Consider the following 13848-nt stretch of genomic DNA (forward strand, 5'->3'; position numbering starts at 1 on the left):
AGGTTGTCAGCGCATGCGTGCCTTTTTAATAGCGACACAGTGGGCATGGAAGTTCAGATTATGCACAATAGTATACTTTTAAAGCAATATTACGGTAAACCGCAGTCTTTACCTCACAAATCTTCTTTACTCCGGAATTTCCAGTCTCACACCACAGATTTGCATTCAAAAGTGAACAAATTGTGTACATTGTGCTTTAACTTTTAATGGGAAGTTTTTAATACTGTAATATTTTAACATAGAACACATTGGAAAGGCCTCCACACTCTTCAATGTAAAGAGAGGTCTTTATGCATTTATATTTAGCCCTTCTAATAAATAATTTGTATTCTATAATTTCATAGAATACAATTATTATAGCACCCACATTCTATTTACAGTTCCTTCAGTCAATGAATATTAATGTTATTTATAAAACGACATTCCACAGTATCAATATGCAGGTAATGTCTGCCAAAATCTTCAGCAACTAATCACTCATTATTCTTCTTCACTAACTAGATAATGTGATCATTTCATTAACCACAGATATAGCATAGAGGTTAAAGATTTTATTTCTTATCACTTTAATTCATGTAATGTACATATAAATGCACACATTTCCAGACTTGTTCATTGTACTCTCTTTATTATCTGAAAATATAAATGAGACATGCTGTTATTTAGAGTCACCCACAGTGCCCTCCTTTAGCTGGTGGTCAAGTGATTCAATGAAAAGATTTCTTTCTGATGCTCAGCCTCCTCTACTCCATCAGAAGCTGTAAATGGTCCTTCTCTAAATTACATTTTTATTCTGCCTTTCAATATAGGGACCTTTTACCGAGTTACTTTTCCTTAATGCTGAGATCATGAAGAACTATAATGTATAATTATACACATGATCTTCAATTAAAACAACATCATTTCATTCAGCATAGTTGCTGGAGGCAAATTAACCCTCCTCTACATGAGAATGCCCAGCCACGGTCTTTTAGGGACAAGACAACAAGCAAGTTTTAATGCCACACCAAATAAGAAAAGAACATAATGGACATTTAACTCCTATCACTGTTCACCTACAGCAGATCTTCACCTTATAATGAATAATCATGTGTGGCCTACTGAAAAACATTACATTAATGTATGGAAAATGATGATAACTTTGGGAGATCCTACAATTGACAGAGGGTCTGTTAAGACAATGACAGCAGCAACTGTGGGAAATGGAAGATGATATGATAATTAAAATGTTTCAGAAACCCCAATGTTAAACTGGGTACATCAAATGCTATTCAGAATAAAAATACATAAAATTAGCATGCACAGTACATGCTAAATACTAGTAAAATTAACCTTAAAATAAAAATATAGTAAACCCATAGCTATTAAACCTATATTATTATAATACTAATAGAATATTAATGTTAATACCTATTATGAAATTCAGTGCAAACGAATAACATAACGGTCAACCTATTATATATTAATGTAGACGAGAGAGGTCTAATGCTGATGTTGAATTAAACTTTTAAAAGTATGGTGAAACTTAAGTTTTAAATTTCACGCAATAATTCATATACTTGCCCTCATGCAAACTCGCAGTCCTAAACCATTGCAGCTCCTATCGGTATTACAAGTGAGACGAAATAATTCTCGTTTCCGCGTCACTGAAATATCGCGCGGTTTTCTTTATAGAGTCTGTTTCCATGGTGATTCCTGAACTCGACACTCCATTGACAATGCCTTTTTGTACTCACCGTCTGCGCGCGTTAACTCAGGGTTACCAATAGGAGTCCTCACAGGTGTTCTGCGGAATACCGCGAATGGCTGTGTCTCGTTTGGAAGGCTGCGTCCTCCGAAGGTTGCTTTTGTCGGCCGCATACGTCATCGAGGCTGTCTCGTTTCAGAAAAGCGAGTAGGACACTTCGAATGCGACCTTCATTCACGGGAATTCGGAGGATGCCACAGGTGTATCCTTTGTGGGCACTCACAACCCACAACCCACAATTCTTTGCTTCAACGGAAATGTCTAAAAAAAAAAAAAAAAAAATGACGCCAATTTGCCCGTAAATATGATGTTTAAACGCAAGTAATGTTAATTCCTAAGTTGAAGTACCTCAGTAAATAGGTGCAGAGTATATAACATGTATAATTATATTAATGTATAATTAAAATAAAGTATTAGACTAAAAGTACACCTGTAAAATCTATTTTCTTTTCTCTTTACAGCATTATAACTCTCCTAAAATTAACCTCATACATTCCCTTCCAGAGGGAATTTGTCCCCTTCTCACTCAAAGCGCTCGCGCTTGTTAAATAGTGGCGTGCTGTCATAGCAACCATGTTACATTCCGTTTCCGTTTGTCCTATGAAGGCCTTCTCGTTTAAACGAGACTTGTTTAAAGGAGGACGCTCACTATACTGCAGCCTTCAAAGGACACGTCCTACTTAGCACGCAGCCTTCCAAACGAGACACAGCTGTTTGGGTTAATCAAGGGTTTATGTCTTGGAATTTTGCTTTCTGGAATACCCCCTTGCTGTGAAAAATGTTCAAAGTGGGCTCACATTAACTGATCCAATCACAATGGTGATTTTTATTTTATTTTTATAGAATACATGAGATGTGATAAATTGTCAAATGTGTTTGAAATTAACAGAAAATGGTAAACACCTTTCTGAAGTGTTTATTTTGAGAAAGTATTATCTTAATTTGTTACTCAAAAAAACATCTAGCTGTCTCAAAATTATTTGCATTAGTTCACAAAATTTTACTGTAACTATTGCCCCTATATCTACAGGATATCACTTTAAACCCCCTAGGAGCTTTTTACCCCACACACACCACATTTTTCTTTCTTTTTTTTTTTAAGAATTTTAATCAAAACAACTTTCTGTTATTATTTATTTTCACACATTATGTTGCTCCATCAATTATCAATAAAAATAAATATATATATTTTTTGATCTTGATACATTTTGTGACCAGAAAAAAAGCTACATTTCCTTAAGGGGTGCCTTAACCCCATTGTACCCTACTCTAAACAGAAAGAGTAAAGCAAAACACAATATATATACAGTTGTGCTCAAATTTTGGCAATATGAAAATATGACTGATCATGCAAAAAAAAAAAAAAAAAAAGTCTTTTATTTAAGGATAGTGATCATATGAAGCCATTTATTATCACATCGTTGTTTGGCTATTTTTTTTAAATCATAATGATAACAGAAATCACCCAAATGGCCCTGATCAAAAGTTTACACACCCTTGAATGTTTGGTCTTGTTACAGACACACAAGGTGACACACACAGGTTTAAATGGCAATTAAAGGTTAATTTCCCACACCTGTGGCTTTTTAAATTGCAATTAGTGTCTGTGTATAAATAGTCAATAGTTTGTTAGCTCTCATGTGGATGCACTGAGCAGGCTAGATACTGAGCCATGGGGAGCAGAAAAGAACTGTCAAAAGACCTGTGTAACAAGGTAATGGAATTTTATAAAGATGGAAAAGGATATAAAAAAGATATCCAAAGCCTTGAAAATGCCAGTCAGTACTGTTCAATCACTTATTAAGAAGTGGAAAATTCGGGGATCTCTTGATACCAAGCCAAGGTCAGGAAGACCAAGAAAGATTTCAGCCACAACTGCCAGAAGAATTGTTCGGGATACAAAGGAAAAACCCACAGGTAACCTCAGGAGAAATACAGGCTACTCTGGAAAAAGACTGTGTGGTTGTTTCAAGGAGCACAATACTTGTTGACCCCTCGCCAAACAGCGCTTATGGTTGTGACCATAAAGCTCTATTTTGGTCTCGTCACTCCAAGTTACAGTGTGCCAGAAGCTGTGAGGCGTGTCAAGGTGTTGTCGGACATATTGTAACCGGGCTTTTTGTGGCATTGGTGCAGTAAAGGCTTCTTTCTGGCAACTCGACCATGCAGCTCATTTTTGTTCAAGTATCGTCGTATTGTTCTTTGGGCATTTTCAAGGCTTTGGATATCTTTTTATATCCTTTTCCATCTTTATAAAGTTCCATTACCTTGTTACGCAGGTCTTTTGACAGTTCTTATCTGCTCCCCATGGCTCAGTATCTAGCCTGCTCGGTGCATCCACGCGAGTTTTTTTTTTTTTGCATGATCAGTCATATTTTCAAAATCAATGCCAAAATTTCACAATTTCTGCCAGGGTATGCAAACTTTTGAGCACAACTGTGTGTGTGTGTGTGTGTGTATACACACACTACCGGTCAAAAGTTTTGGAACACTTATTCTTTATTATCTTTTTCACATTTTAGATTAATAGTAAAGTCATTGGAACTATGGGAATTATGTTGTTACTAAACAAAATCCAAAATAAATCAAAACTGTGTTATATTTTAGCATCTTCAAAGTAGTCACCCTTTACCTAGAATTTTCAGAAATGTACTCTTGACATTTTCTCAACCAACTTCTTGAGGTATCACCCTGGGATGATTTTTAAACAGTATTGAAGGAGTTCCCATCTATGTGCTGGGCACTTATTGGCTGCTTTTCTTTATTATTTGGTCCAAGTCATCAATTTCAAAAACTTTTTATTTTTTAATTTTTTTATTAAATTTGAGTTTTATAATGAAATAAATTAATATGGTCTACAAAACTAATTTCAACTAATTTAACATTTAAGCATACATCTTCAGATCAAAAGATTTTTAAGATCATAAGAAACATTTCGGTCAAGTGTTTCAAAACTTTTGATCGGTAGTGTGTGTGTGTGTGTGTGTGTGTGTGTGTGTGTGTGTGTGCGTATATATTAGTACTGTGCAAAAGTTTTAGGCTCTTGTGAAAAATGTTGCATAGTGAGGATGTCTTCAAAAATAATGCCATAAATAGTTTTCATTCATCAGTTAACATCAGACAAAGTCCAGCAAACATAAAAAGGCCAATTCAATATTTGGTGTGACCAACTTTGCCTTTAGGGGCCATTTACAGGACAACGTTTTCAACTAAAAACGGAAAGCTTTTTATGTGTTTTGGCTGTTCGTTTACATGACAACAGCGTTTTGGGGCCTGAAAACGCAAACTTTTGAAAACTGGTTTCAAAGTGCAAGTTTTTGAAAACGATGACAATATCGTCTCCGTGTAAACATACAAAAACTTAAATTTGTGAAAACGATGACGTCATGCGCGCGAATACCGCAAAACAACCCGCGAGACATTCAAAACTACAATGGCGGACTACAGGACTGTGTTTGTGCTGCTCAAGATTTTAAGTTTATTGACGCTTCTCCAGCAAACTGTAGATTTTCTGCATCACTACTTCGCAATCTTCATCGTTTGTATTCACAACTCTGTGGAAGAATGCTTATGTGCGCAGGCGCGTCGTGTTTCTTTACAAAGTGACATCGCCAACTACTGGACCGGCATGCATAATACAGCGCTTTTAGTCATTTTCGTAGATCCGTGTGAACGGGGATTGTTTTGACAACATTGTCGTCTGTACGCGAAACTTTTCAAAAACGCAAAAGAAACACTTTTCAGTTGTTAGTACATCGTTGTCGTGTAAACGTACCCTAAAACAGCACCAATTCACCTGGATACAGTTTTTCTTGATTGTTGGCAGATAGGATGTATCAAGCTTCTCGGAGAATTCGCAACAGTTCTTCTATCTATTTCGGCTGTCTCAGTTGCTTCTTGTCTTTTTATGTAATCCCAGACTGACTCGATGTTCAGTGGGGGGCTCTGTGAGGGCAATGCCATCTGTTGCAGAGCACCCTATTCTTATATTCTAATCTTTTCTATTTGCAAAAGTAATGTTTTGGAGTCAAAAATGTATTTTTCCTATTGACACACTAAAGCTGAAGATATAAATAACCATCTTAAGACAAATATTTTTGTGAAACATCTTAAGTGCCTAAAACTTTTGCACAGTAATGTATATGTGTGTGTGTGTGTGTGTATATATATATATATATATATATATATATACACACACACACACACACACTCACTCACTCACACACACGGCCAAAAGTTTGGTATAATGTACAGATTTTGCTGTTTCGGAAGGAAATTGGTACTTTAATTCACCAAAGTGGCATTCAACTGATCACAAAGTATAGTCAAGACATTACTGATGTAAAAAACAGCACCATCACTATTTAAAAAAAAACAAAAACAAAAAACATTTTTGATCAAATCTAGACAGGCCCCATTTACAGCAGCCATCACTCCAACACCTCATCCTTGAGTAATCATGCTAAATTTCTAATTTGGTACTAGAAAATCACTTGCCAGTATATCGAACACAGTTGAAAGCTATTTGGTTCGTTAAATGAAGCTTAACATTGTCTTTGTGTTTGTTTTTGAGTTGCCACAGTATGCAATAGACTGGCATGTCTTAAGGGCAATATTAGGTCAAAAATGGCAAAAAAGAAACAGCTTTCTCTAGAAACTCATCAGTCAATCATTGTTTTGAGGAATGAAGGCTATACAATGCTTGAAAAAAAACAAAAAACAAAGAACCACTGGCTCTAACAAGGACAGAAAGAGATGTGGAAGGCCAGATGTACAACTAAACAAGAGGATAAGTACATCAGAGTCTCTAGTTTGAGAAATAGACACCTCACCTGTCCTCAGCTGACAGCTTCATTGAATTCTACCCGTTCAACACCAGTTTCATGTACAACAGTAAAGAGAAGACTCAAGAGTGCAGGCCTTTTGGGAAGAATTGCAAAGAAAAAGCCATTTTTGAAACAGAAAATCAAAAAGAAAAGGTTAGAGTGGGCAAAGAAACAGACACTGGACAACAAATAATTGGAAAAGAGTGTTATGGATCTTAACCCCATTGAGCTTTTTTTTGGGATCAGCTAGACCGGCTCAGCTAGTGCCCGACAAGACAGCCACATCTATGGCAAAAGCTACAGGAAACGTGGGGTGAAATATCACCCGAGTATCTGGACAAACTGACAGCTAGAATGCCAAGGATATGCAAAGCTGTCATTGCTGCACATGGAGGATGTTTTGATGAGAACTCTTTGAAGTAGTTCAAGTTCTGAATTTTTTTTCTTTTTTCAAATTGTAATAGTAATTTTTCACATTATTAATGTCTTGTGATCAGTTGAATGCCACTTTGGTGAATAAAAGTACCAATTTCTTTCCATAAGAGCAAAATCTGTACATTATTCCAAACCTTTGGCCGCCAGTGTATATAATATATTATATATATATATATATATATATATATCACATACATACATACATACATACATACACACACACACACACACACCGATCACCCCCAACATTAAAACCACCTGCCTTATATTGTGTAGGTCCCCCACGTGCCACCAAAAGAGCACCAACACTCATCTCAGAATAGCATTCTGAGATATTGTTCTCACCACAATTGTACAGAGCGGTTATCTGACTTACCGTAGACTTTGTCAGTTTGAACCAGTCTGGCCAGGAGATCAGCAGTTACAGAAATACTCAAACCAGCCCGTCTGGCACCAACAATCATGCCATGGTCCAAATCATTGAGATCACATTTTTTCTCCATTCTGATGTTTGATGTGAACATTAACTGAAGATCCTGACCTGTATCTGCATGTTTTTATGCATTGCACTGCTGACACACGATTGGCTGATTAGATAATGGCATGGATGATTGTTGGTGCCAGATGGGCTGGTTTTGAGTATTTCTGTAACTGCTGATCTCTTGGGATTTTCATGCACAACAGTCTTTAGAATTTACCTAGAATGGTGCCAAAAACAAAAAAACATCCAGTGAGTGAAAGTTTTGTGGACGGAAATGCCTTGTTGATGAGAGAGATCAACAGAGAATGGCCAGACTGGTTCGAACTGACGTTAACTCAGATAACTACTCTGTACAATTGTGAGAAGATCATCTCAGAATGATATATATAGAGATATATATATAGATATCTATATATGTAACCCTTAATTGAAATTTGTCAATCTGACTGCCACAGTCTCTTTTTATACATCAACATTTTTCATAATGAGTTAAAGGATATTCTATCTGGCAACAAGTCACTTGTATTTTTAATTAGGAATTGATCAGTCACACACATCTAAAGCACTTATGGGCTAGTGATAAACAAAACCTACATTACATTTGCAATCACAGCAATTTTGCATTTCAACAGCGCCATCTAATGCCTACAAGTATTTAATGTGCTGTGGAAACTCAAACACTATAACCTCTCATGCTCCAAAGTGAAAATTGTAACAGTAGCATTAATCTCTTAATTTTTAAATTTTTACTTGAAATGAGAATTTCTACAATGAAAACCAGTAATACATTTCCATCTTCTCTGATATTGCTAGACAGATTAATTATGAGGCAAGACAGCTTCCTGATAAAACTTTTAGATCTTTTGTAACAACAATCACGTGACAACCATACTTTTAAATACTTTTATTTAAACTTTTCTTTAAAAAAAAAAGCAAAGTCTGAACATTGAAAAGGTTAAAATAACAACAATCCAACTTTTTGATTGGGGTCTTGAAACAGAACTGTATCTAAATCACCTTTCTAAACAAGGGTTCGGACATCGCTCTTCAATTCCACCCAGGCTCTATAAAAACCTGCTGTGGATTTTCAGATGAACACGAAAGCCCAATGAATGATCAATAACATTTACTGCATTGTGTAAAAGCTACAATGTGTCCACAAACGCACAGTAAAAAGTTAAATCACTGAGCAGACTAAACATGAATTTAAAATGCGAACAAACAAGTTCTTCAACAACAGGCATGTCTAAAAACACATGACCAGTGTGTCTGAAGTACAGAATACATCTATACTTCCGGCCAAAATAATTTCTTTAACGAACATTGTTAGGTAAGGTTTTTAGTAATAGTTATTCTAAACAAAAGTGGTCTTTGCTTTTTTATCAATCAGATGTAATCAGTTTTCAAAATCATTTTAAAAATATTGAATATGTTGCACAAGTTGGGTGCAGAAAGGCCAGCTGGACATCTGGATAAAATCAGACTTAAAAAAAATAATAATTCATGGCCTCAACATGTCATCTTTAGATTCACCCTGACCAATGCTGCAACATGGATTTGTGATTCAGTCTTAAAAGTAACTAGAAAATAGTCATGAGTCATGAAGAGTCAACATTTGTCCATACAATTTCTGATCAAAACACATCTGCTTGGAGAAATCAATGAATGATGAGAAGAAAATTAAGAAACTATGGTGAGGAACCAATACTGTCAAGATTAAAATGTGAGCAGAATATAGATTTTACAGACTCTCTTGGTCCTTAAGGAAATTCTGACAGGAAATGCTCACAATGAAATTATGGCCCGACCAAATTCACAAAACTATGAGAGGAAGCTCACATGCTTGTGTACAGTTGCGTGAAACTGCTGTTACAGCACACACAAAAACAATTACGATGTGATTCTTGTTGGTTGCTGGTTGTGGTCACCCCTAGAGGTTGCAATCTCTCAAAACATCTGCATTCCGAATCCCTATTAGAGGAAGAAGTAAACAACATAAAATGATTAATAGTTCCTTCTCAATAGCACCAAGGGCGTCATGCAAAATCAATGAATATACAGTAAATGCCTTTTTTTTTTTTACACTTTACTGCCGTGTTGTGTTTGGTTATCCTACCAAATGTAACATGGTTTTACCTGCACATAATTTACATATAAATTAGTGAGGTTATGAAGCAAGTGGCCTTACAGGATCATCTTCCATTATGGCTGTAGAGTCAAAAAAGTCTGGTCTGAGTTCGGCTCTCTCTCTCCGGTTCCTTGATGCTGGCTAAAAAGCGGAAAGGTCAGAAGAGCAAGAATGACATATCTGGAAAGATCCAGTCTAACTGATGAACAGATCTTCTATTATGGAACAGGGTCATGATGGTTGCCAGAAACATTACACATATTCTGAAGAACATACATAGCAGAGATCAACACATCTGCAAATTCTTACCAGATCTATCACCATGGTATCCTCAAAGTCCTCGTTCATGTCCTCTAACTGACCGCGTGATGACATCATTACGTCCTCGAAAATGGGCTCAGCGTCATCTTCCATGAGGCCTCGCCTGAACGAAAATGACATCTCTAGTTCAAGGGTCTGATAAATACAATCAAGTGACTTTTCTAGTTTACTGATCAGGCATTATTCATCATCAGTGGTCAATGTTCTCAAATCTCTTGGTACCAATTGAAGCTCTTTGGTGAAATCATTGGTGATTAACTATACAGTCAAGTAGCATGCCACCTAACGATGATTAAGAGTCTTAGAAACAGGACACATAAGCTTTCTGAAATGTCAGTTGCTTATCATGATCAGTGCGAGTACGTACACTTGCTGTCTCACTCCACCACTGCGTGATTTCATGTAGTTCATCCCCCCTCTCTCTTTTCTGTTCACCTCGTCCATCTTCTGCTGATCCAACCAGGACATCTGCATCTGAGGGCTGATAGTGAGGGTACAAAAAAACATGGCACATAGGAGCAGTTAGAAAATGCTCTCTTGCATCCTGATTATCTTCCCTACATTCATTTAACGACTTAAAAATAGGTTGCCTTTCAATGTTTGAAATAAATCTGGCGATAAAAATATAGTGGGATGCAACAATAAGTCTGATGTGGACAGTAGCCTTGAACAATACTCAACAATAGTCTGTTGAGTATTGTATAAGTTTTCATCCCATACTTGTGCATGTAGTCTGGTTCTGAGCCTGGTTCCGATGAGTCTTGGTCTGGGATGTGTTCTGCTGCCTGTCTGGGGTTTTCTCGGAGGACAGTGGATGTGAGCTGTGGGGTATGGAGGCCCCCTGGAGTCTGGAGTGTGTCATTGCGCATCACCCACGAGCCGTCAATGGTCTCGTCTGTCACAAAGATCAGTTCAAGATCAGATTCCTCTCAAATTATTACAACTCTCCATGAGGTGAGACTCAAGGAAATAAGATGCTATTTTTCATGCAGCCTTGATGTATACTGGTGTGTTATCTAAAGAACAATTAATCTGAAAACATTTGTTTTTTATTCTCTCGTGTGAGTTGAAGAATTTATTCTACCCTCTGGGCGTTTTTTTTGCTGTGGCTGTCGCCCTCTTTTGCTGCGGACCGTACTGGCTTTGCTGGTTATGCTGCCACCAGTGGTGACTGACAGGCGGTCGTCATCTCCACCTGTCAGCAGGGAGTTTCTGTACGCGATGAGAGGAAGCCAGACGTCCTCTCTCCTTTCCATCATGTACTCGGTCATAAACTTCTCCAGGTAGGAATGACTGCAGGGGGAACATATGAAATCAAACCATAACAACTGGACATATAAATGCATACACAGACAAAAAAAACCAAACAAACAAAAAACAGTTTATAAATATAGAAGTTATATTTTGAAAAGACAAAAAAAAACAAAAAAAAAAAAACAAAAAAAAACCCTTTACTTACACAGTCTTTTTATCCTGCCGTAGAAGTTTGGAGGAGAACTCACAAAGAACCTCCAGGAAGGCCAGATTTGGTGGTGGGTAATCTGGTCCTTTCAGATTTGGGACCTTGAAGGCAAACTCTATTCCATCCCTGGGGTAGTTACAACACATAACGCATTTACGTTCACATCAAAAGTATGCTTTTAAACCTAGATATTTGCTGCCTGCCTCTGCAAAATTTGCCACTATGATGCTAGGATGTTGTAAGTGGTTGAAAGGCAATTGCTATCTGGTTGCTTAGATGTTAGTTGGAATATAGTGTGTTGCTATGTGGTTGCTAAGGTGTTCTGTGTGGTTGTTAACTGACCCAAAGCAAAAGAGCCCACCCCAAGTCTGTGTAATATTCTGGTCCCTTGATCTGGCTCTGATCCCTCCATCAATGCAAGTCAATGGGATTTTTGTCCTCTATTTTATCTTCCCGAGGCAAATACTTTTAAGTATGCTTAGAAAATAAATAACACACCTCTCCTAAATAAGCCACATGATTTGAGCTATCATTTAAGTTCATAGTACAAATGGTGCTGGACAAGTTACGCTAATACTCAGGGTTTGTGGATCACATCCCTAACCTTAAAGGAATGTTCCGGGTTCAATTTAAGTTAAGCTCTATTGACAGCATTTGTGGCATAATGTTGATTACCACAAAAATACATTTTGACTCATCCCTCCTTTTCTTTAAAAAAAAAAGCAGAAATCAAGGTTACTGTGAGGCACTTACAGTGGAAGTGAATGGGGCCAATTTTTGGAGGGTTAAAAAGCAGAAATGTGAAGCATATTATTTTATAAAAGCACTTACATTAATTCTTCTGTTAAAACTCATATATTATTTGAGCTGTTAAGTTGTTTAAATCATAATTTTTACAGTCATTTTAGGTTTATAGGGTTTGTTGACATTACATCGTCATGGCAACAAAGTTGTAAAATTGGCTATAACTTTACACAAAAGGTTAGTAAGTGATTTTATCACACTAAAATCATGTTTACACGCATATCCTTTAAGTCATGTGACTATACTTTTGAAAAAGTTAGTATTTTAATGTTGAAAAATTAGCCCCCATTCACTTCCATTGTAAGTGCCTCAATGTAACCCACATTTCTTTTTCTTTCTTTCTTTTTTTAAAGAAAAGGAGGGGCAAGTAAAAAATTTTTTTTGTGGTAATCAATATTATGCCACAAATGTTGTCCATTGAGCTGAACTTGTATTGAACCCAGAATAAGTTTGAGCAGTAGTAATATTGCACAATTGAATATAGCAATACTTGTCTTAGCATGCTCACTAAAAGGGATAGTTCACCCAAAAATGAAAATTCTCTCATCATTTACTCACCCTCATGACATCCCAGATGTGTATGACTTTCTTCTGCCGAATACAAATTAAGATTTTTAGAAGAATATTTCAGCTCTGTAGGTCCATACAATACAAGTTAATGGGTGCCAAAATTTTGACACTCAAAAATCACATTAAGGCAGCATAAAAGTAATCCATATGGCTCCAGTGGTTAAATCCATGACTTCAGAAGTGATATTTATATGTGTGGGTGAGAAACAGATAAACATTTAAGTCCATTTTTGCTTAAAGAATGTGAATCACCATAAACACAAGAAGAATGTGAAAGTTAAAACGCAGTCTGACTGAGGAGGCAGGAGAATTTATATTAACAATAGACTTAAATATTGAATACTGTTTCTCACCCAGAACTATCAAATCGCTTCTAGAGACATTGATTTAACTACCGGAGTCATATGGACTACTTTTATGCTGACTTATGTGAGTTTTGGAGCTTCAAAATTTTGACACCCATTCACTTGAATAGCATGGACCAAAAGAGCTGAGAAATCCTTCAAAAAATCTTCATTTGTGTTCTGCTGAAGAAAGTCACACACATGTGGCATAAGGGTGAGTAAATGAGAGATTCTTCATTTTTTGGGTGGACTATATCTCAAGAATTAAAGGAAAAGTCTGAAGTAAAGGTCAAGGATGCAGATCTGAGCTGCTTCTTACTTGTGCAATGTGGCTACAGCCTCCCTGGTTTTGATCTGGTCCAGCCCAAATGTGAGTGCAAAGCGGCGAGCCAGCTCCTTAATGCCACTGACGTGAGATGATGTTCGGTCCAGGTTGGGTCCTTGGTCCTGGATCAGCTCATTGAAAAGCTGCAAACAGGGAAAGAGCCAAATTGGAAGGTTAAAGCAGCAGAAAAAGAAAGTTGTTAAGAGAGTCCCTGGGAGCAAAAACTCTAAATCAACTGCAAAAATGAGCCTAAAATCAAATTCTTTACCTGCTGCAAACTGAGGATAAGGGTCTTTGCACACTGGATCTTGTCCATCTGTCTGGCTTTACTCAAGGTTTCTTTGATGATATCTCCATAGTCATTGTAATACTGAAAAATGAACAGCAGCCTCATGAATTGCTTTT

The 13848-nt window shown here is 36.9% G+C and overlaps 1 protein-coding gene across 2 annotated transcripts in view; it reads right to left on the bottom strand.

Moving 5' to 3' along the window:
• Positions 1–8378: 8378 nt before the first annotated feature.
• Positions 8379–13848, bottom strand: part of LOC127434227 (cohesin subunit SA-1-like) — a 31448-nt gene continuing 25978 nt past the window's right edge. For both annotated transcript variants that reach the window (XM_051686795.1, XM_051686796.1), the window contains 9 exons: positions 13712–13813; positions 13438–13586; positions 11398–11526; positions 11023–11231; positions 10659–10833; positions 10306–10419; positions 9927–10041; positions 9678–9758; positions 8379–9460 (listed from right to left, as the gene is read on the bottom strand). In XM_051686795.1, coding sequence (XP_051542755.1) covers positions 9437–9460; positions 9678–9758; positions 9927–10041; positions 10306–10419; positions 10659–10833; positions 11023–11231; positions 11398–11526; positions 13438–13586; positions 13712–13813 — 1098 coding nt within the window. In that variant the 3' untranslated portion in view covers positions 8379–9436. The remainder of the gene's footprint in view (positions 9461–9677; positions 9759–9926; positions 10042–10305; positions 10420–10658; positions 10834–11022; positions 11232–11397; positions 11527–13437; positions 13587–13711; positions 13814–13848) is intronic.

The sequence above is a fragment of the Myxocyprinus asiaticus genome, chromosome 44 (assembly GCF_019703515.2).
Source record: "Myxocyprinus asiaticus isolate MX2 ecotype Aquarium Trade chromosome 44, UBuf_Myxa_2, whole genome shotgun sequence".
Taxonomy (NCBI): Eukaryota; Metazoa; Chordata; class Actinopteri; order Cypriniformes; family Catostomidae; genus Myxocyprinus; species Myxocyprinus asiaticus.